Genomic DNA, 24,676 nt, shown 5'->3' on the forward strand with positions numbered 1-24,676 from the left:
CACCAAAGACCATGCCTGTAGCCAATCCTGTAGTAAACGATCTAAAGATTTATTAACTAGGAAAAAGAAATGAGCACTATTTATGGGTTAAAGTAAGCAAACAAATACAAGCAAATGAGTTACCATCTAGATCCTAAGAGTGACAGAGTTGCAGTGATCTGTCAATTCAAAGTGTCTTTCAGGGCGGACCCAGGAGGTAAGCCCTGGGGAGCTCCAGCTTCAGTTTGATTTCTCTGGCCCTTTGAGATTTCAAACAGCAAAAGAGAGGAAAAATCTTCATGCCCAGTACTTTTATTTCCCTCTTCCAGCATTCAAAGGGATGGGGCAAGTCCTTCTGCATGTACTTCTCCAGGGGTGGATGGGGCAATTAAAGTGGTATAATGGCCCACTTAAATTTTGATAGCTCTCCTGGATGGGCTGGGGAATTCCCTTGCAGGGGTTCACACATTCAGAGCAAACATTTTCAAAGTTACAAAGCAAAACTTACATATTTTCTTATAGCCTGGAATATAGACATTATGCCTGAGATTAAGGCATGCAGCAACTTAGAAGCATTTCATAGAGTCTAAACACTAAGAACATTCTTATATGAGTAACACCTATTTTGAACAAAGCTAACATACAGGTGAAATGATCTGGTCTCCAGCTATGAGTTTGTCAGTTTTAGCTAATGCCTGAAGTCTTGAAAAGAGTTGGCACCTGCTCTGCCAGCATCACAACCTGATTATTGTACTGCTGCCTGAGATATCTCACTGTTACGCATTGTTCATACTTAGAATTAGCTATAAATTCCCAATACTTTGATTCCTGTCACTTATCCAGTTTTTAATCTATGGCACGATTCATCTCTTGACCCAGAGTGAGGTAAGGAAGGTTTCATAGACTCATAGGACTGGAAGAGACCTCGAGAGTTCATCTAGTCCACTCCCCTGCACTCATGGCAGGACTAAGTATTATCTACACCATCCCTGACGGGTGTTTGTCGAACCTGCTCTTAAAAATCCCCAATGATGGAGATTCCACAACCTCTCTAGGCAATTTATTCCAGTGCTGAACCACTCTGACAGTTAGGAAGTTTTTCCTAATGTCCAACGTGAACCTCCCTTGCTACAATTTAAGGACATTTTAGTGAAAAACCTTTTGGAAATCTAAATAATCTACACTAACTGATCCCCTTCAGCCTCTAATTGATTACACCTAGTAGCTTAAAGGGTATGTTTTTAAGTCTTTTGTGATTCAGCATGTTCAATGTGTAAAAAGAAACATTCCCAAATCTGAAATTTTGCAGTCAAATATGGTACCAGGGTGAAAGGCATATTAGAAACACATAGATAGGAAATCTGTACGTTAAAACAACCTCAGTGATGACGGATGGTTAAAATACAAAGAATACTGCATATCACTTAGCATCTTTCAGTTTAGAAAAATAAAATGTATATCAAGGATCCTCAAATGCGTTTGCATTGTGTGTATCACATTTGTCAGTGATGACATTCTAAATAAAGTTTGTTTGGGTTTTAAAAAGAACACAGCTATCTACACCTGCCTTTACGTATTGAAAACAATGAGTGGTGTAGATGATATTTAGATATTGTCTCTTTCAATTAGAAACTGGAAACAGCACCACTAGGACAGGAATTAATGATGGAGAATTCATCCTACACATTGATGTTGACTGTTCTGTGATCCCCAGCGTCACCGAACTGACCAGCAGGTTGTCTCTCTTCTGCTGGAACCTAGCATGAAAACCAGACAAGAGGTTAATGCCACATCGTGATATTTGGCTTGTTTTCCCCCTAGAAGTTACAGATCTGATTCTTTCTACTTATATCAATTGTCAAACATGCATAGTCTACTAAAGACTGCTGTGCCACCCAGAGTGATCACAGTTTGCAATGTTGCATCAGGCATCATGTACTGAAGTTCCCAGATCTGGCTCATGCATTTCATTAACAACAAGATGACCTAGCCTGCCATATAGGCCTGTACTAAAATCAGCAATTATGCGTTATTTACTGTCTTTTTAAACTGGAACTGACTGAAAGCCATGCCAAAGGAAGTATTTAATAACATGTGCTATAACCATCTATATAGCATAAAGACTCCATCTGTGATTTTCAAAAAAGCCTAAAGGAGATCGGTGCCTAATTCCTACTGAACTTCAACAGGAGTTGGATGCCAAACTCCCTTAAGATCCTATAAAAATACCAGGCTCTATTAGAGTCATGGGCTAATTAGTGTCATGGTATCTTACGCAAGTAGATTCACTGGCTCTAGTAGGACTCTGTGGTGGTGAGGTGAGCAGACCTGTATTTGTTGTTAAAATAATGCTGAGTTTCTTTGTGACTCTTTCATCAACACTTCAAAACTTTTCCACTCGCTCTAATTGTTGTTGTTAAATATTTCTATTACGGACACGCATTTCTGGAACTTCTGCATGATTTCCCCAGGATCAGACAGAATCAGTTGCAGAGCTCTCAACAGGACCCATGCGTCTGGCCACTCACCCCAGACGCTATCCTTTTTGATCACAGCTGCCCCTTAGGCAGGAAGCTTCCCTGGGCCACTGGATCAACCAAGTTGCATTTCTAACACTGGAGTGGTTTGTATTTCCCAGTGCATTACTGCATTCTCCTCCTCCCATCAAGTAAAGAGCCATGATTCACATACAGTGCAACAGTTTAGGCCTGGTCTTAAAAGACAGATTGTCCTAGCTACATCGCTCAGGGGTGTAAAAAATTCACCCCCTGCATGTTGTAGTTAAGCCAGTGTAGCCCATGGTGTAGTCAAGTGTAGATTGATGGAAGAATTCTTCCGTCAACCAAGCTACTGCCACTCGGGGAGGGGGAGATGGGAAAACCCTGCCCACTGGACTAAGAAATATCCACTCTACGGGGCTACAGCAGTGGAGCTGTGCCGCTCTACCGCCCATTGTGTAGACATGCCTTTACTTCCCATAGAACTTACCTCACTTACCTCCTCTGACATTGCACTTTACGGGCTCACACTAACACTCACAACATTCAGGTATTTCTCTCTTCTTCCAGCACATTTTTCATCTGAGTTTGCTGGTGCTCCCCTCTCCCCACAATATAACTTACTGGAGACCTTAGCTCTGACAAATGCTCATGACCAGAGCATGACAGGCTGAAGACAAAGCCACCTTCTAAGGGGCCAGAAGCCTCCTGGTGCCTAAACCCTTCTCTTTGAAAGCTAACTGTGGTCTTTGATGTACTCTTGACTTGGGAGGGCCTGGTGTCTATTGTTGTTTGTGAGATTCCAGTGCCAAGAGGCCTTAATTGAGATCAAGGCCCCATTGCGCTAGGTGCTGTACAAACCCATAGTAAGAGTCTGTCCTTGCCCTGAAGCACCTACCATCGAAATAGACCAGACAGAAAAAGTAAAGTGACTTTCACATTATCCTCATTTTACAGATGGGGAACTGGGGTATACAAGCAGTTAATGACTTCCCCAGGGTTACAAAGGTAGAGCCAGGAAGTGAACTGAGATCTGATGAGTCCTAGCAGAGTGCCTTTACTATGAGACCTTCCTTGCACCTACACTGCAAAGCCTGAGATTTTCATCCTGGCTCCCCTCTCCCCTGCAGCCCTGTCCCCAAGGTTTCTCTTTATCATATGAAAAAAAAAAGAGTTTGTTTTTTAAAACCATGAGCAATAACCATTTCCTGATGTGCAATGAAATGGATTTCAAGAGCTGTCTCCTTTGCAGCCTGCCTATAGAGGGCCCACTCTCTATTCCTCCTCCATTCACTTTGACAGCTGTAGCACCGAAAGTCTTGTGATTTTGGAGGCGAGCCTGAGAAATCCTAAACCTGAGATTAGGCAAGATTTTTGAAGCCTGGCTCCCATGTGTAAGTGAGTCCCCAGTTTATCAAAGATTCAACAAATCCTCCCTCTCCGACTAGGAAAACAGAATTGCGGTGTGTTGTAATCTTCTAATAAAAGGCAATAAAAGCTGCACTTCCTGATGGTCGGATTACTCCACGGTTATATCCTACCTCCCAGTAAACTGAGTCGTCGTAGCAGTTCTCATCAGGTGCTTGTCCCAAGAAAGGCAAATTTAGAACTAAACCTGCAGGAGAGAAAATACGGTCAACTACAATACTCAAACCTGCCATAACAGATGCATAAGAGATAGCCTTGGAGGGGGAAGCATGGCCTTTGTCCTATGGCCCTATCTACATCTCTGATTTTGTACTTCTGGAGAGGTACTGACTTCTTTTCAAAAACATCCAGCATCACAAAGGATCAGCCCCTATAATATCAAGCCATTCAATAGTCTAGGCAGTGCAGGTTAACACTTTCCATTATAAGACCCTAATTTCAGTTGCTTATAGCTTTTCCAAACATAAACTGTTTGGACTGAACTTTTCCACGCTGAGGGTCTGCCTCAGGCTAAATCTTTTTTTGGAAAGTATCAGCTAAAAGGGCTCACGCCATTTCTGACAATAAGGTTAGGGAAAAATACGTTTATTCCCTTCCCCCCCAGATTAAAAAATTCTTACAGTGGTTTCATTGGGAAGTTCTAGCCCTCCATGCTTCAGGATTTGAAATTTGGCATGCGGTTGCCCTGGTGTTAAGGACGTGCCTTTGGCTGTGCTTGTGACAATCAGCTGAAATTTGGTCAAATTCTAAGCCTTTGAAAAAATCAGTATGCACAGGTTTAGTAGAGGCTGGCAGTTAATTTCTCTGAACTGTTCATATTTACTGAGCATGCTCCATCCCTATACAGTATCTACCTGAGACTCAGGAATTCTGGGTTCAATTCCAGCTTCTGGGGAGAAGTGTTCACTAGTGACTACAGAGCCTTCTGTCCCAGCCCTCCACCAGCCTGTACCTGTCCATCTCTGCTTCTATTCTCCCTTCTCACTCACCCCAACTCCTGTCCTGACCCTCCCACTACTTCTTATACTTCCCACCCCATTGCAGGCTATTTAATTAATTAAGTATATAAATATAATTAATTAATTCCGCCATTTCTTAATATCTGAGTACTTCACTTTGTAACCTTAACCTTTTTTACAGCATAGGTTTTTGTTTTTTAAGATCATATATACACATAAGCTTGCTGCCTGATTCTTGGATTTCCAGGCAGGATTTCTTAAAAGTGTTGGTGGTTTGGAGACGATATGTTACATGTCTCCTATTGAGCACCCACAAATATACTGGAAAACAAACCAGAAGCTTTTATTACAGTTCCACAATCAGATCCTTATGCCTGTGCAGATTCTCTGTGAGTATCCAGCTACATGGTCAGGCATTCCAGTCTAAAACTGTTTCCTTAACCTATCTGATTTACATCCACTGGCATATAAATAGATAGCTATTAAATTATTCACTGTTCCAAACTTTTATTTTATTGAAAAAAATAGATAAAAAAAAATAACCCAACAGCTAAGTGACATATATCAAGGGCAACCGCTTCAATAAAACAAGAAGATTCCCAATGTGATCCTTATTTTAACATTCTTTATTGAAGGTTTAGCAGTCGGTAAGGTTGTGCAGGAAGTCAGACTAGATAGTCATAGTGGTCCCTTCTGGCCTTTAAAGCTATCAATCTGTTTTTGTGGTTGACATTATTTGCACCACAAAGTGCTACCTGAGGATGTCTCTAGAGTTTGCATCTTTCGGATCTGCATTTGGATGCTGTTTGCATCTTACTAACCTGCAAATGCTCCTCCTACCAAAGCAATCCCAATGGTACAACCCAGAGCAGCAGCCTGCATGGGAGCAGAAGGAGAGTCAGTCTCCCTGAAAACGAGAAAAAGGCAAATGACACAATATTAAAATACCACTGAGTTTCCAGAGCTGGTATTCTGCTAGCTTATACACATGTTTATTATCATCCCCTACTGTATGGGTGCGATTTTTAGGGAAGTTCATCTGCAGGAGAGCTGTGCTTTCATCACAAAAATTGAAACCATGTAAAATGTATTCACTTTGGGTTTTGTTTCAAATTCAGAGCATGGCACAGACTAGTTGAGAGGTTTACTGAATGCTATATTTTCATGTAAAGTTTCCATGAGAGAAAAAGGGAGCACAGTGAACAGTGCTGTCAACTATTGTGATTTTATTGCAGTAGTAGGTTTTTTCAATTCAGGCCGTGGATTCTAGATTCAGGTGAATTTGTGAGAACCTCTTCTGTCATTAGAAAACAAAACTAAGGGCTTGTCTACACTTACCAGGGGTTCGATGTGTGGCAATCGATGCATCGGCGGTCGATTTAGTGGGTCTAGTGAAGACCCACTAAATGGACCGCAGATCACTCTCCCGTCGACTCCTGTACTTCACCTGAATGAGAAGTGCAAGGGGAGTCAACCGGAGAGTGTCTCCTGTTGACATAGTGTAGTGTGGACCCCGCAGTAAAGTAGATCTAAGTACATCAATTTCAACTACATTATTCATGTAGCTGAAGTTGTGTAACTTCGATCGATCTCCCCCCATAGTGTAGACAAGGCCTACATTGCTAGCTCTTGTGGGTGCAAAGAAAAGAATGAAAATGTGACCTGGGTGCACCCTAAAGGTTCAGGAACCAGAAGACAAATAAAAAGAACACCTCTTCCCCAGTTTTTTAAAAATCTCACTGTTTTAAAGCCAATCTCATGATTTATGAGCATTCAGGATAAAATACAAAGTAGCTGCCAGTGACTGCAAAGAGGAAAGCTAAAGGTGCAGTATACAGAAAATCATATCCGTTACATAGCTCAATACACCATGCATTCAAGCAAGCCTAGGGCCCTTTTATGGTTCTGATATGTACCAGGGGGTTGACAGATTTACTCTGAATTGTTAGGTATGTTTGGCTTTGCAGGTGTGATTGCATTGAAAATGCCTAAGATATGACTGCAGAGGAAGAAGTGGCTTGTAGGACCCACTGGATTTTGAACAGCTCTGTTGTGTACTCGTGAGGCTGTTCTTTTAGGTCACTGGCAGTGGCCTATAGTTCTGGTGTCAAAGACCATGAATCTTATACCTGGTGTGTCATGTATGTGATTAGCTGTGATGTCTTTATGTCGAGAAGCTGCTAACTTTGGACAATTTGGGCATGGAAAAAATATATTTACATTTGGGCACCTCAGTAAGAATCACGTTTTAACTGCAGAATCGAGGCAGTATTTAAAAAGGTATGAAATCAAACCAGAGGGGCATCTTCTGAAAAGAAATAGTGTTTAGGGTGACCAGATGTCCTGATTTTATAGGGACAGTCCTGATATTTGGGGCTTTTTCTTATATTGACCCCCCCACCCCCGTCCTGATTTTTCACACTTGCTATCTGGTCATTATCAGGGTTCATGCTCCTTTCGTGTTTCTCCTGTGCAAATTCTCTAACAAATGGGTTTTCTGGTCCTTGAAACAGAATTTTTAAGTGATTGTTCAAAATAGTGACCAAAAATGTATTTCAAATTTTCAATCCAAAGGATTTGCACTGGAAACCTGTTTCAAAAGTTGCAGATAGAGAACCCAGGATCATGGTCATTGAATGGACACGCAGCTAAGAGGCAGAGGTACGGCTGTGAATAGACACTTCCTGACTTTCTAGTACTTAACTTCTAGTACTTAACTTGCAACATTAAGTTTGCCACAGGACAGTGCCTGATTCTCTCTCATTTACAGCAGGGTAAATCAGCAGTAACCACATGGAAGTCTATGGAGTTAACTGGATGTAAAAAAGGTAGAAGCAAGGGGAACACCAGGCCCGTGAGTTTTATATTTAATATAAACGGTATAAAATCTATTATATAAAGTTCTTATGCAGGGCTACAGGAGAGGATACAGTTTAGTCAGTCTGATCCCCACAGTAAAGTGGTGAAGGGGAATAAAGGCATTCTTGGGAATTGCCTTGGCTCATAGTCGAGTAATTCTAGATCCAATACTGCAACAAGGGACTCCATATAAAACATGGAAAGAAACCAAAGTAGAATGCAACTTCACTAAAGAAGCCTCACTTCCACCTTCTTTCACTCACCTCCATTTGACGTGTGCCACAGCGGCAATGATGCTTGCAAGACCTCCCAGTAATCCAGGTAACCCATGTAAATTATGGACTCCACACGTGTCATGAATTTTCAATTTAGAAGAAAAGAATGGCTAAAAGGGGAGGGAAATACACTTTCATGTCAGGGTATGGGCTACAGGTTTCATTGACCAGTTTTGCTAGGCAAATTAACTGGGGGAGAACATGAAATACTAAAATATGTTTCCAGAGCCGTCCCTAGGGGGGTGTGGGGCCTGGGATGGAAGTGATGATACTTCCTGGCCAGAAGTGACCAGTAACTGACCACGCTGGGGACGGGAAGGGGAGGTGGCACCTCTGGGCTCCAGGGAGTTGGGGCTGCAGCACCTGCCTTTCTGGGGCTGGAGGGGCTGCAGCGGTGCTGTTGCATGCTCTCTCTCAGGTGGAAGGGGTGGGGATCCCCCAGCCAGCAGTTCACCCACTGCCCATGCAGCGCTGGCCAATTGCACTGGCCTGTGGGGCCCCCCAAAGTGCAGGGCCCTGAGCGGCCGCCCCAATTTGCCATTCCCTACGTATAGATAAGGATTTGATCTTAACCAAGAGGACTTCCCCACCATGGTTATAGTAATTATGCAGGAGCAAATCCCAATATTACCTGCATTATGGCACAGAACACAGCTGCTCTATGATGCTTCTGAACAACTCAGCCACGGATGTGAAGTTTGAGGGCTGAGTGATATCTACATGCCACCTAAAAGCTGGCTGAAAATTTTCCAAAGGAATTTTTTTCTGTTGGAAAATGCTGTTTCATTGAAATCAAAACTTTCTACCGGATGTATCAATTTTGGTGAAATTACATTTAGAAACCTCTGGAATGAAAATCCTGAGTTTCAGCCAGCTCTAATGCCTACCCAATCCCTTCATCTCCCCAGGGTTTGGGATCCTTATTCAGGATAGCAATTAAGAACATGTTTTAGACCTATTGGCTTCCATGTAGCCCGCTGACTAGGTCTCGATGTCTCTATATACAGTACAGGCCTGATTCTGAGCTTTCTGTCTAGTAAATCAGGAGTAACTCCAGTGAAATCAATGAAATTACAGTGCCGTGAAGCCAGTGTAAGAGAGATCAGAATCAGGTCCTGCATATTCTACTTTATTTTATACTTACAGTCAAGAACTTGAACCCGATGACAGAGATGACACCAGCAATACTACCAATTAACATAGCACCAAATGGGTAGATGCTCATGTCGGCACAGGAACCCACTGCTACTCCTCCTGCTAGGGTGGCATTTTGAATGTGAACCTGTGTAGGACAGAAAAGCCTGAAGAGTAAGAGGACAGCTGGGAATGGAGGGGCCAGGTTTGTATGTGAATGACTAACAGCACAAGCCTCCTCTGTCTTCTCACGTGATATTTACATTGTAAAGTATTTATCAGTGAAACTTAAAAGTGCATCTCCAATACACTGATGTCAGACTGAGGCAGTCAAGGAATGAATTACGACCAGCAGAGGCCTGGTTTTGATTCTACAGCACAATCACTGCTCTGTAGGGTCCCCTTCTGTACCCAGGGACTGGTTATGTAGATCCATAGATCCACACTAAATCCATCTATTGGCATAAGGGTAGGCTACATGGGTAATTAATTAGGCTGCTTAATTTTCAGAGGCAGTTCCTATGCATCTTCCCAACCCAGCCAGCAGGCAGGACAGCTTTGAGGGAGGTCACACTCTGATATACTTTAAAGACATCCTCCCACTACAGGGAGCAGCAACAGTAGTTGGGAGACTACCAGGATCTGACTTCCCCGTTCCCATCAGCTAGGACATTGTGGGGGACAAGGACATCCACTCCTTCAAGGTCAGCCCCACCAAAGCTACAAGGACAGCAGCAGGGACCACGACTCCTCATTCCAGTGTGGATCGAGCAGCGGCCACTCCCTCACCCCAGTGGTAAGTTTTAGGGAGGTGGGAGGAGATGGCTTGCCCCTTTGAGCCCCCCTTCCCTCCCTCAGTAGCGCTGGCCTAGGGCACTGGAGTGCCCAACACCAGCCAACTGAGGGGGGCTTTTTTTGCTCTGGAAAGAGTCCAACTCAAACTATCACTTGAGGGAACACTTGAATAGGATGGTGCAGAGTGGACCCAGGCCCCAACTGCCTTCCTGCCTAAGGGGCTGCTGGTGGAGATGGTATGTACCCCTAGAGAGCATGAGGAGGGACTGTCTTTGTTACTGACCCCAATGTGGTCCATGCTTTCCCCTCCCACATGTCCCACCCCTGTAGCCAACCCTAGTTGGACTAACAGTTGGGTTTTATCCCTGGCCCTTCAGTACTACAGCTTGAGTCAATGGACTAAATCCTCTAGTAGCAGACACATAAATCTCAATGGATCATAGCCACTAGAGGGGGAGGGGAAACATGCACAGAACAGTGTGGGACACACACACACACACACACACACACACACACACACACACACACACTCACTCACACACTACAACCCTAAACTTTTTTAAACCATAAACAAGGGTCCTAGTTTGATCTGAGTTTGGAGCAAAGGCTCCAGCTAGCTCTTATATTTTCTGAACCAGCCCATTCATTGACAGTCCTCCGTCATTGTAATTCTACGCTAGATTTAATGGCAGACATGGGATTTTGATGTGACTCTTACCATATCCAACTTGCCTCTGTGTTCGACCAGGCTTGAGAGGGCAAAGGCTGTGAGGGTGCATGCAGCCATAGAAAAGTAAGTGTTAATGATCGCTCTCTGCTGGAGATCAGGGTGCGCAATGGCAGAGTTAAAACTCGGCCAAAACAGCCAGAGGAAAAGGGTACCTGCATGAATGCAAAAAACCCAACAACATTAAATCGCAGGAGGGTTTTCAATGTCAGATACTCCATTTAGCAGAACAAGCTAAGCCAAGAGCAGGAGAATGGGGAAGTGCAATAAGAAATGATTAGATGACTGGAAAAATGATGGACTATTACCCAGAACCTTTTGACACCAGAGATGAAAGAGAAGACAAAAGAAACCCCCCAGCCCGTGTGAGCTCCATTACCTTCCTGTGAAGTGGACAGGAATTCAGGATGGTCAAGTGCTAGTTCTTCCAAAGACTCACTGTGTGGCCTGCTTAAGTCACTTAGAGTAAGATTCTGTAATGCTCAGTCACCCTGAGTAGGACGTTACTCCCAAAGTAACTTCTAGGGAAACTCGCAGAGAAAGCTCCTCAACATGAATAAAGGGGGCAGAATCTGGCCCGTAACCTCTTTCTGTCTCAGTTTCTCTAGCTGTAAAAGGAGCATCATACTAGTACGTACCTACTTAGCAGGCTGTTAACTCATTAATTAGAATGGGTTGATAGTTTTCCATTGAACCTTTTTTTTTTTTAAACAGAAAATTGACTTTTTTCCCTAATGTAAATTTTTTGCAAAAAATGAACCATCACTGAAATTTTCTGTTTTCTTTTTTTCAATGAAAAACCAAAACATTTTCGGTTGCATTGAAAACACATCTGCAGCAGAAGAAAAGAAGCATACTGCATGGAGGGAGAGAAACACAAGTCTCTAATAGAGCAACGGTAGTACACCTCTATCTCGATATAATGCTGTCCTTGGGAGCCAAAAAAATCTTACCGTGTTATAGGTGAAACCGTGTTATATTGAACTTGCTTTGATCCACTGGAGTGCGCAGCCCCACCCCCCTGGAGCACTGCTTTACCGAGTTATATCCAAATTCGTGTTATATCGAGGTAGCGGTGTATTTATAATGTATCGGCAACAGGAAGGAACAGCTGACCCATGCTCTCCATTCTTTTGACAATCCACTTCTCTTACTTACCAATCATGGCAAACATGTCCGAATGGTAAGCTGACTCTTCATTTTTATGTCCCTCTTTCAGACCAGGACGATACAAGACTCGCGCTGCTGCCAATCCAAAATAGGCTCCAAAAGCATGGATAGTCATTGATGCTCCAGTATCAGTAGCCTGCAACAGGGAAAAAATGTGAATCCTAAAACTGGCACCATCCATACTGGGAACAGGGAGGGGGTAGGATTCTAATAGAGGAGGAATTTGGATGGGTCTGGCTGTGCACCTTCCATGGTGGAGACCAGAGTTAGAAGTTCAGGCTACTACAGAAAGACACAAGTAAGGATTAAAATGGGATCAGTAACTCTTACCCACCATTTAAACAAGGCACTTTTCTAGTGACCATCTTCAACAATGCTTCACGGTTCAGTTGTTTAACAGAGATTGACCCAAACCTAAATTCTGGCCCCCAGCATCCCTAAAGTTTGGGAGGGTTCACACAACCCCAGTCCCAAATTTCAAGTCGCTCCTCGTTTACTAGTGAGTGACTCAAAACTCCAGATCGGAGCACCCTCAGAATTTTCCCTGTTAGAAATCTGGGTTTGGATTGGAGTTCTGTGGCTCGAATTACGTCTCTGGGTTTTTTAAAAATTACCTTATATTTTATACACTGCGAGAATTATCTGCCAACTGTTAGCCAGGCAGTACAATGTTCTAGAGGAGATCCTAGGCAGATATATACAGACACGGGAGATACAAGAGGAAAAACATAGTTTAGTGTCAGGGATGGATGACTCAAAGATTTCTTGACTTGGGAGCAAAGGTCTGAACTAAAGACAATGAAAAGAAGCCAGGAGATCTCCAAAGATCTGGATGAGCAATTTTCATACTGGGCATGAGACTCTCTCAAAAGTAGATGATGCCATTATTTTCAAAGCAGCTCTCTGGGCTCTCTCATGCAGAAAACCAGAATCATGCCCATAGACCTAGAAGTCAGCTGCTCTTCATTCTCTTGGAAAGCCATTTGTCAATTATATACAAGATATTACTATCACCTTTTACCCAAAGGAGGGACTTCAGGAGAGGACTTCGAAGCATTCAGCAGTCACAAGTTATGCTGTAGCCAGGAGTTTGCAAAGACAAAGATACAGGAATTGGCAAGCGAGTTGAGGAAGACAAAGCTGTGTTACACACACTGAATAGTATAATAATTAATGGAGATATCCCATCTCCTAGAACTGGAAGGGACTTTGAAAGGTCATTGAGTCCAGCCCCCTGCCTTCACTAGCAGGACCAAGTACTGATTTTGCCCCAGATCCTCAAGTGGCCCCCTCAAGGATTGAACTCCCAACCCTGAGTTTAGCAAGCCAATGCTCAAACCACTGAGCTATCCCTCCCCCCCCATCAGGTCCTGAAGCAGTATCTGAGTTTGAAGCTAAGCAATGAGCTATCCGGAGAGGAGACAACAGATGGAGAAGTGAAGAAGAACAAGGAGGGAGATTGGATTCATCCTATGACAGAGCAAATGAATGGGAAATAGAATTCTCCACACACAGAGAACTGTTTGCTATAACTAATGGAGATAATAGTAGCTTTTCCTCCTCAGTAAATGTATATTTCCTACCCTTAGTACGTTCACAACAAGATGTTCATTGCATGAAAAAATTGTGATCTCCAGAATGGTCATGATCAGCATCTGGACTGGACTTGTTTTCCCCAGGACAGCTCCAAATGAAATCAAGACGGTTGCTGTACTGAAGTCTGCATTTATCATACTGTATTTAAGAAAAAAAAAACAGTTTAATCTGACGAGAAATTAAATGGATCCCCAAACTTGTATCAACACAATCCATAAAGCTAGAACCCTCAAAGAGTGAGATATCAGTTCTGCTAATTGTACATAAAAAACTCCTTAGGACTGTTTCAAAGTATGGGGCCCAACACATGCTGTGGGACAAATAGTGGGTCCCAAGGAAGGTTACATACATGTACAGACTGCATTCTTGCCAAGCAGAATGAAATCATAAAGAAAAAGTCAGATGAAACAAGGCAATTGAGGACACACAAGAAGATTGTTATTATCTAATTGTTATTGTCATTGCTGATGTTTCCAAAGGCAACTGTAAGATGAGTTACTCCCTTGTTCTGGGTAAGATTCTCCTCTTGGGTTACATGGTGTAGCTCAGCTCTGAAATTCTACTCCCCCTGTATGTGCCTCCCTCCCATTGTTATCAGGGGTAGATTTGCTTGGGTAGGTGTTGGGAGGGGGTTAGTGTTAACTGGTTATTGGAATGGAATAAAGGTATGTTAACTAGAGCTGGATGAATAACTGATTATGAGTTTGGCCAGGACAAAACTCAGAAAACATATTTGGCTTCAAAAATATTTGGAATTTGTCAGCAAATCGGAAAAAGGCAAACTTCAGAAAAGTGACTTCCTCAAAACCATTGGCCTTATGGTTGGGGCACTTGTCTGGGATGTGGAAGACAGAGGTTTGAATCCCTGCTCTGGATCGGGGACTTGAATACAAATCTGCTCCCTTCCTCAGTGAGCATCCTAACACCAGGCTTTGGGCTATTATGGGGTGGGTAGCATTCAATGCCTCCTGTTAACACTGCTCCCCACACACACACACACACACACACACACACACACACACACACATATATATATATGAGCCATTGCAGTCAGGGGATTTGGGGTGTTAAATTAACTGGGAACACCATTGGGCCTGAGAGAATTACACTTACCTTTCAATGCCAATATTAATTTTTTGTTCCTTCATGTGCCAAAATCCTTGCATCAGGGTGCCCCACTGGAGACCAAGCGCTGCAATGAGCATGTTGATACCGACACTGCTGAATCCATATTTCTTCAGGAAGGTCATTAAGAAACCAAACCCAACAAATATCATCACGTGGACATCCTGAAAGACTGAAAGGACCAAGGGCCCATAAAGCGGAGGTATTTGGGGCAAAGGATAGACAATTCTTTTCCTACCTAGCTGTTTGGCAGAGAACTAGACCATCCAACCAATGCTGACAGCCAAGATATAGATAGAAGCCACCCAAACATTCTTGCTGTCTGACAGATGGGGAGATCTTTGTACTACAGTTAATTAAAATGTTATTTTTAAAATTTTATTAAAAAATTGCAACCGAAATTCATTATATTAATGTGGACATTTACCAATTAATTAAAAAGCCCCTCCCCCCAAAAAACATCACTCTTCTACAGTGCCGTACATACCTCTCAAGGATTGCTCTGCTCCCAAAAGATCTGAGTCCCTTTATGAATATGAATAACATATTTTTCAATCTGAGTTTGACTTCCTAGTCAGAAAATTACTAGGGAATAACTTATTCTTTCAGTCTCCCCAACACTTGTCACATAAACGTGTCCAGCAACAACAGGGACAGTGGACGTTGTAAATGGAATATTTTGCTTGAAGATCCATTCTCCACGAGTATTATTTGCACACTATTTCTACCACCAAGACTGCATTACCACCTTATGCCACAAGAGAGCGCAAAGTGCATTCACTGAGATCTAATAAAGTTAAAGCGATTATATGGTGAGAAGCCTGCTGATTGTCTGCAGATAGGTGAGTCAACATTACATTGGTGAACACTTAAAATCAAACAATATTTATAAATAACTTAGATGAGGTCCCTAATCAAAGGGCTCTATGGATTTTATATGTACTGTCATATATGGTCCTGATCCTGCATGGAATGCACACAGGCAGACACCAGCACCTCCATGGAGCCCCACTGAAGTCAATGGGGCACAAGTGTTGACCTGCACTCTTCTCACCACAGAATGGGGGTCTATATGCAGATTATACACAGAGCTTTATCTTCAGACTGGACCGTCTCAGATTTATTTTATAATAAAGGATCCTCTCCTGACATCAATATGGGCTCTCCCTCTCCCCCACCCCAGAACTGCACCCCAAACCTTTCTGACAATCACGGTTGTGGTTACTATTTATTTTGAAGGGTTACACAATAATCTTAGATTTTCCATTTTGGGTTGTGACGTTGATTTACAGATGAATTTTTGACTGCGATTTAAAAAAAATGTTCATCTTGATTTGCTCGCAAAACATTTTCCTTCCTTATAAAAAGGCAAGTTGAAATGACCCTAGAAGGTATGACTGTGTATAGTATAAAGCATATATATGATTCAGTGATAGTGAATTTTATTGTTATGTCAATGGAATATATTTATCCATTCTGTGTTTCACAGAACATCTGGAAATAAAGCACAGGTTCTCTGGTCATTCTCTCTGCTTGATAGGGTGGCTGCGGTAATGGTCTCGGATAGTATGAAATAAGATCAAATAGAGTTTCACACATAAAATGTTTCACCAAACTGAAATGGCGGAATTAACACATACACATGGACCACAATGGAAAACACATAAATCCTAGAGGATGACTTTCCTCTGAGGACTAGTGACAGATTGTTATTCTCTAAGTTGGCTGGCAGATTTAACTACATGACTCCTATTTGTTTCAATGGAAGTTGTATGGTTAAGTCCCCTAGAACTTAGCTTTGAAAATCTTGACCACAGGATCCAAATGGTTTACTTCATGTGGAATAAGCAGTCTTCTGTGGCCTCAGTGTGAATGAGTTGGTCATCAAGCCTATTTTTCCAGGTCATAATCCTTTTGAAGTCCCTCTCCTTTCAGCAGCACACTCTTAACCTCCTACAGGCAAAATACTAAGCTAATAAATTCATAGATTTTAAGGCCAGAAGGGACCTTTATTATGATCATCTGGTCCGACCTTCTGCCCAACACTGGCCATAGAATTTCACCAAGTGCTTCGGCCAAACAGTTCCAGCTGATTTCCATCTCCAAAATGTCCCACTGCAAAAACAGAGCAGGCATCCTACCTACTCTTTGCATATACTTGGCTGTGCTTCTGCAGCTACAATTTCAGGCCCATTCTCCAGTGGAAACTTCCATAGCTGAATAACAAGCCTAGAGAAACACCCCCCACTTATTTATAGAAAATCTAGCAGGGGCCTCCAGGTAGCCAGTATTAGTAAAGAATTAAACACCTCACACAGCACCAGAGACCTCCCTGATCTGATCTTAATCCCTCAGTTAAAATGACATTACCAGGATCTTTCAGAGCAAACCACCACAAGCAATAATTCTCCCCAGATTCAGGGAGTACAACAGCCCAGAAGGGCTCAGGCACAGATGGCCACTGACCTTTTCTTTTGAGTGAAAGAGACAAAAGTAAGTTGATGGGTTCTGGATTCATGCCAGAATGATATTCCCGGATAATCAAATGAAGTGACAGTTCCTGTTTCCCCCTCATTTGGAGAAGCCAGGGTCAACATCAATAGGAAAAAGAAGTTTATAGCTGCTCTACAGATATTACTAATTATTATTATTATATTTTATTATTGTCAATTCTCCACCCCTGCAACCAACAGCTTGTGGGATCAGGGCATGAAATTGTAAGCATAAAACAATGCACAGAATTTAAGAAGTGTTATGAACCTTGCAAAGCCATTCCATGAAGTCTGTACAGAGGATAAATCTGTAAAAGCTGCATGAAAACACCTATCGTGGCTTTTATATAGAAACAGCCCATTTGCTCTGCTTCCACAGAAATGAATGTGAAGCTTCTCTACGAGTAAGTATTTAAATATGTTGTGATGCAGGTCTCCATAGCTCTTGGTCAAACTCACTGCGGTGTAAGAAGATAGACTTAACCCTTGGTATAACTCCATTGACTTCAATAGTTCCATCACACATGAATTTGACACATTGCAGCGGACAGTTGCATCACAACACGATTGAATGCTTATTTCTTCTACTGTCAGTCAATCTAGCCATGTACATTCCCTGAGAAACAGCAAGGGCAGTAATCATGTCCCTCATGAAAACAGCCCTTTGAGAAAGACATCCTGTCTTGATTTGAAGCTTCCAAGTGATGGTGACTCTACCACATCCCCGGGTAATTGTTCCAATGGTTAATTGCCCCCACTGCTAAAATTTATTCATTAAAATGTGTTAATGTTAAATAAGCATATTGACTACTAATTAAATTAATCGTTCAAAGGTGTTAATTAATATGTGTTTGAAACACTACCCATTTTCCTAGTGCAGACACAGTCATTGCAATGATTGGCAGGTCTGAGAGATTCTGGGGCAGTCCCCACCTCAACACTGCCCTCCCTTGGTTCCTCCCCTTGGAGATGTGTAGGAAGCCCAGGGTCTGCATAATTTAAAACCAGACTGGGCTGGACCACTGTTTCATCAAGCCTCTGATAGGGGCCAACACCCCCTAAAAGTCAATGGTGCTAAGCTGACCCACACCAGCCCATTTCTTTCATGTAGAACTTCATCTGGGGTAATTACAGGGCCCTGTACTTTTTGGAGGGATACTAAGGGGCTTGTGAAATACAGAGCTTGTGAGCAGTATCTTGAGAAAGACATGAGACAGGCAGGTGCTGTTCAAAGCCACCACACACAATTCTGCCAGTGCAGCCCAACGCTGATTAAGCAGTTCCACTGCCCGGTCGCTCTGCATGACTGTTGATCTCCATGCAGGAAATGTGTGAGTCCCATAGAGATTCTCTGGGGTGTAAAATAACTAATAGTGACTTCAGCTGAGACTAAGGAGAGAACAGTGTTGCATAAATACAGGTGTCAACACAGCCAAGCGAATTTACACCTGCTGAGGATCTGTCCTAGAGACTTTAAAGTAGAGTTAGGCCCCTATTCTCTGCTCAACAGGGTACAAAGGCCATAAAGGTGCTGCAAATAGCTGGGGGAAAATTCCTCTGGTGCAGGGCAGCTGTATGTAGTCCTGTGCTGCCCCAATTCCAGCCCCCAGCCAAAGGGGTTCTGCTAGGAGCTGTAGGAAGAGTTTCTATAGCACTCAGCACTATGGAGACTTTTACACTTCTTATCCTTGCTTTCAACACCCTACGTCATGGGTCCTCTGCCAATGTCATGGGCCTGCCCTGCTTTCATGTCCTTCCTCCACTCCTACATCCTCTCTGTGTCATCTAGCATGCCAGACTCGATAGCCCCTTTGTCCCCTCCTCCTTCTCTGCAAGCTCTTATACTTGGAACACCATCCCAAAATCAATGAGACAAGTCTCCACTGTCACCTCATTCCAATCACTTCTGAAATTCCACTTCTGTGGCATCACTTGCAGAAATGAGCATGTCTGTACTTTAATGTATAAAACCAAACACAACGGGAAAACAGAATGTTTGAGCCAACCGAACCATACGTGCTCCCTCAGTTTAGGCCGTATATACTTGTTTGTAAGACAAATTTTTTTAGTAAAAAAGGGAAACATCAGAGAAGGGGGTTGGGTTATGAACAGGTATAGAGAGGGAGAGGTGGGACACAGCCCCGCCCCCCAACAGAGGGAGCAAGGAGAGGCAGCAGAGCCAGAAGGGAAGAGGTGGGGCCAGAGTCTCTCCGCTTCTGGCCACACTGCTCTCCCCCCAGCCTCCGAAGCAGCTGCAGCTCTGGGGCTGGAAGGCTGCAGACATGCCGCTCGGCCCCACCCCCTAGAGCAGGCTGTGGCCGCGCCGCCCGGCCTGCCAGTGCATGGTGCAGCCGTGCCGCCCGGCCCAGCCCGCTGCAACATGCTGCAGCTGCGCTGCCCGGCCTGCCAGAGCAGCTCCAGCCAAGCCAGAGACATCCTCACCTGGCCTGCCCCAGCTAAGGTGGGAAGGGATGGGATGGGGAGAGTGTGGGAGTCCTGGGCTAGGGGTGGGGTCATGTGGGGGGTGGTCACAGGGGTTACTCCCGTGACCCCCAGCTTCTCCCTCCCCCCCTCTCAATTTCCCTACGAGTTGTTGTCCCAGCCCGTCAGGGTAAGCCTCTGGCAGGCCAGGACTCTTTGTTTATTTATGTTTACCTCCATGCCTGCAGATGCTCGAGGTAAACAAACCTTCTCGGCCCGCCAGCAGCTTATCCTGATGGCCCGGGAACCAAAGTTTGCCGACCCCTAAATTATAGGGTCGGCTTATGAATGGGTCATAAAAATTTGCCATTTTTACTTATCCATCTTGGGAGGGTTGGCTTATAAACAAGCTAGCTTATGATCAAGTATGTACGGTAATTAAAGATGCATAATATCTTATTCTACATTACATCCTGAGGCAGATCCAATGGGATTCCAGACAGGTACAGCAGTTCATACAAGCAGATCTGATTAATATCTATATTAAACTAGTCTAGAAGCCCTAAAGCATATCAAGGCCCAATTGTACTAGGTGCTTACGTAGGTAGTGAGATTCTGTCCCTATCCGGAAGAGCTTACAGTCTAAGTTTAAAGCCAGATTCAACAAATATGTTTAGCCAAAAAATATTGGCGGGGGAGGAAGAAGGGGCTAACTGTAATACTAACTCACCTCATGTGTGAGCTCTCTGAGGCAGAAAATTATCTGCTTTGTGTTTTCTAGGATGTGCCAAGCCCCTTTGTAGGTGCTACAAAAGGATAGATGACACTAATGATTAATAATGACAATAATGATACTCCCTGTGGTTCTAGCTGGAGGTAGGTTACTATATTTTTCAACTTGACACAATCCCTCTAAGTTTGCAGCAGTGCTCTTCTACTGCAGTTTTCTCCTTCACAAGTAACAAGCTTCCTAAGACCCAGGGCTTACAGGCTTTTAACACGTCGCTCATTTGAAGTTCTGACCAATATAGTGTGCAAATCAGAAGTTACATTCCCTGGCCATTAGGCATATTGGAGAGGAAGCATGGAGTCAGGCAATCGGGGTTTTCACTCCACTCTGCCACTGCCTCTCTGTGTGACTTTGAATGAGTCACTTGCCCTTGGTCTGCTTCCATTTTTCTTTATAAGGTACTTTAGAGATCTGCAGAAGAAAGGCATTAGGATAATGCTGAGTAGTCTTATAACTTGTACGGAAAATCCATACAAGAGTTTTTACATAATATACTAAATCTGTGTGTACAATTAAAATCCAATTCTATAGTACAGTATATGAGCACATGTGTTACATGGTAGTATGTCTGATTCACCACGGCCTTGTACTGTCATTAATACCTGTGCAAGGTGAGAGTTGAACAATATCAAATCAGAATGGTAACATTTAACCCAAATCACTCTGGCAGTGCAAAAGGACCATAAAGCAGCCTAGAATGGGTAGCTGGGGATTCCTGGCTCTACACTATCTCCTTCAGGCCTCCCACTGTATGGAGCATGCCGGGGCCTGCCAGGGAGACGAAATATGGCTGGAGTCCTACTGAACTCTGGCAATCCCTGGTGGACGTAACAGCATTTTTTGGGTGAGTTACCAGCCTATATAAAGCGGAGCAGCCTCAGAGCTGCCATAATTGACGGTAGGGTCCAAGCAAGGCCCTGGCAGCCAGGACCGGCTCCAGGGTTTTTGCCACCCCAAGCAGCAAAAAAAAAAAAAAAAAAAAAAAAAAAGCCGCGATTGCGATCTGCTTTACTGCTGCCGCTTCAGTCTTCGGCAGCTGGTCCTTTGCTCCGAGAGGGAGTGAGGGACTCGCCGCCGAAGAGCCGGATATGCCGCCCCTCTCCGTTGACCGCCCCAAGCATCTGCTTGCTGGGCTGGAGCCTGGAGCCGGCCCTGCCCCTGGGTGCAGGGCGGCTGGACCCGGAGGCAAAGCAAAAAAAACCCCAAACCCCTGGGTGCAGGGTGGCCGGACCCAGAGGCAAAGCAAAAAAAACCCCAAACCCCTGGGAGCAGGGTAGCTGGCCCCGGAGGCAAAGCAAAAAATAAAAATAAAAATAGGGCAGCCGTGCCACCCTAGGATTGGACGGAATGCCGCCCCTTAGAATCTGCCGCCCCAAGCACGAGCTTGCTTGGCTGGTGCCTGGAGCCGGCCCTGCTGGCAGCCCTGAGAATTGGGAGAGGACCCAGGTGGTATAACACCACTTTTTTCCACCCCTGGATCCTGTGTTCAGTAGAGTTCAGGATTAGGTGCTTAGCTGCAGGCACTGAGATTTCATGGGCCCCTTGAAGTCAATGGAAAGACTCTCAGACTTCAGTGTTCTTTGGATTGGGCCCCTGGTGCTTAGATATCAGTGATGGGTTCATTAAAAACACTTGATATACATTTAGATAAGAGTTGGGAGACTGAACTAGATGGACAATTGCTCTGTTCTAGGACGGAAACTCCTGTATTTCTGTTCCAAGGAGAATACTCAGGGCTCAGGGCAAAATTTTTCTCTCGGTGACTTTGCTGCATTGACTTCATTAGGGTTGACCCAATGTAGCTGACTTTGACCCTCCATGTCGGTCAATTCACATCTGAATAATGTACTGTTTTCCCAGCTCCCCCACATGGAGAATGTACCATTTACTATACGAGCGGCAAATTAGCAGCACATGACTAATAGAGAGGAATCAATGAAAAGAGCCCATAGTTCTGTCCTTCCTGTAACAGTCACTAAAAGACAAGTTGAAATAATGCATCAAGAATGATGCCTACTAACATTTACCACACTAAGGCCCTTTTAGTCGAAAATAAGCATTTGAGATTGCAGTTTCAGAAAATAATATCTCAATTGATGTCAGCAAATCACACGATTTCATTCCCATGGATCAGCTCTTTGTGAGAAGAGAAAGAGAAGGCAAACAGCAATATTATTGTCCAGGCAAAAGAACCTCCAAAACAGCTTCAAACTTTTACAGCGTAACAAACAAAAATGCCTAAGGATTGTAGGTTATAACTTTTCCAAATGCCATGATTTGGCAAGTGGAACCCTTCGAACCAGGGCTAGAATTCTGGTTAGTGGTAACTGCATACCCTGCCCAAACCCTGGTGCCGTTAGCTATAGAATAAACAGAACAGAAGGGTTGATAAGCAGCAATACAATTCATTTTAACAGATGAGCCCGAATTCCTGCACAATACTAGTGATCACTCAAAGGACTATTGCAACCTAAGCTTCTCCAAATCTTACCCTGCTATACAAACAATAATACTTACATGGATATAGTAATAGTTTATCCTTTTTGATGGGCTGGTTGTTTTCATATCTTACAAATATCCCAAATAAAACGATAATTAACACCTCCAGAAAAATCGCCAGGATAGAGAATTTGAACCTCATGTTGGTAGCAAAGGCTGAAGGCATAGTGAGAGTGCTCAAGGCTGCAAGGGCTTGATAAAGAGAGAGGTTTGCTGTTTGCCTTCAATGGGGCTAGATGATACTGCCAAGAAGAGAGACTGGCCCAAGTGTCACACCCAGCAGGGGAGGGGTGTAATAGGGTTCAGTTAGTTGATTCCTATTCCACAGGCTGTTCCTGGGGGGTATGAAATGTTATTAAATGCTAAAGCAAGCCGGGTGACTTACATGTTTCATATAATTTGTAGTGCAGAGTTTCTCTTCTAGTCATTTTCTAGTAATAGATAATGTTGTCAGTATGGTACTAAAAAAAAAGGGAAAACAGCAGTTTAGAAATCTGGTTCATGTAGCTATCAACTCCAAAATAAAGTAGCACTTAGTCATTTCACCAAGATATAAATCAGTCTCATTAAAAAATGGGGGAAAAAAACTTTATCTGGTATAAAGTATGAGAAACCACTTAACCCTTAACACTAGGACTAGCTTGGCACAGAGAATTGGTTTTTACTAAGTTCTAAGAAGCACCCCTTGATCCTGTTTTACAATCTCTAAAGCATACAAGAATAAAGTAGAAAAACTTTTTAATGGATAATTGTTTAAAGGGGAAGAGGTTAAACACCATATTTTAAAAAACACCAATGTCTTTATTCGTTACAAATAAGGCTTAGATTTCTAACACCGAAGGATTTTTAAAACTGTACTTTACATTTCAATATTTAGGTTAATTATGCTCTGGTTCAAGCAGGAATTATTTCAGGGACGTTTTGTGGCCTGTGTTATACAGGAGGTCAGACTAGATGATCACAATGATCCCTTCTGGCTTTGGAATGTAGGACTCTATAGTTATTCATTCTTTGCATTTCTCTTCGCTCAGACAGAGAAAATAGATCAGTCAGCAAAGCTGTTGGAACAGCAAAAATACGGATTTGTGAATATTTTCTTGATAAAATATGAGGTTCATTAGGATTTGAGGGGGTAATATTACTCCTTCAAGAGTATTCAGATAGCTACCGGAGTATTTGTGAAACTGTTTGGCAGTCCTGAAAGTTTTATGGATTTTAGTGAAAACTTTTATTTGGCTGAAAATACAACCTAAAAAGTTCCCTACTTGTGAGTTCCTTTTCACTATTCTCTTGTTTTCAGTCCACTAAGAAGGGTGCAGCAATAACAACACGTGACAGTTGGTGACTAACCTACAGGCTGAAAATGACAATCCACACATTTAAACAGGTTTCAGAGGGGTAGTCATGTTAGTCTTTATCAGCAAAAACAATGAGGAGTCCTTGTGGCACCTTAGAGACTAACAAATTTATTTGGGCATAAGCTTTCGTGGGCTAGAACCCATTTCATCAGATGCATGAAGCGGAAAATACAGTAGCAGGTATAAATACACACTACATGAAAAGATGGGAGTTGCCTTACCAAATGGGGGGCCAGTCTAATGAGACAATTTAATTAACAGTAGTATACCAACGGAGGAAAACTTATTTCCCCATACTAATTTCCCCCTACTGTTACTCACACATTCTTGTCAACTGTTTGAAATAGGCCACTCTCATTACCACTACAAAAGTGATTTTTCCTCCATTGGTATTCTACTGTTAATTGAATTGTCTCATTAGACTGACCCCCAACATTTAAAGAAAGTCTGGATCAACTCACCGATGTGGCTAACATCAGCCCTGACCATACAATTAGATCTGCATAGATGCACTGCTGCTCCTGCATGAAACCCTGTTGCAGGATTTGAAACAAGTGGTTTGATACTAGTC

The 24,676-nt window shown here is 43.2% G+C and overlaps 1 protein-coding gene across 1 annotated transcript; it reads right to left on the bottom strand.

Moving 5' to 3' along the window:
- Positions 1 to 28: 28 nt before the first annotated feature.
- Positions 29 to 22,961, bottom strand: RHAG (Rh associated glycoprotein). The gene is made up of 10 exons (XM_054022775.1): positions 22,766 to 22,961; positions 14,534 to 14,717; positions 13,408 to 13,558; positions 11,813 to 11,960; positions 10,646 to 10,809; positions 9,143 to 9,280; positions 7,987 to 8,108; positions 5,686 to 5,771; positions 4,019 to 4,092; positions 29 to 1,736 (listed from the first exon to the last, which is right to left on the bottom strand). Exons 1-10 carry the CDS (start codon positions 22,911 to 22,913, stop codon positions 1,659 to 1,661), a joined length of 1,293 nt encoding a protein of 430 aa, XP_053878750.1. The 5' UTR covers positions 22,914 to 22,961; the 3' UTR covers positions 29 to 1,658.
- Positions 22,962 to 24,676: the final 1,715 nt, after the last annotated feature.

The sequence above is a fragment of the Malaclemys terrapin genome, chromosome 3, assembly GCF_027887155.1.
Source record: "Malaclemys terrapin pileata isolate rMalTer1 chromosome 3, rMalTer1.hap1, whole genome shotgun sequence".
In the NCBI taxonomy this organism is placed as follows: Eukaryota; Metazoa; Chordata; order Testudines; family Emydidae; genus Malaclemys; species Malaclemys terrapin.

Coding starts and splice junctions, on each gene's coding strand:
- RHAG (XM_054022775.1), bottom strand. CDS start 22,913: ATGCCTTCAGCCTTTGCTACCAACATGAGGTTCAAATTCTCTATCCTG. Junction 14,718..22,765: donor TAAACTATTACTATATCCAT/GTAAGTATTATT, acceptor TGGTCCTTTCAG/TCTTTCAGGATGTCCACGTG. Junction 1,737..4,018: donor ACGACTCAGTTTACTGGGAG/GTAGGATATAAC, acceptor TTTTCATGCTAG/GTTCCAGCAGAAGAGAGACA.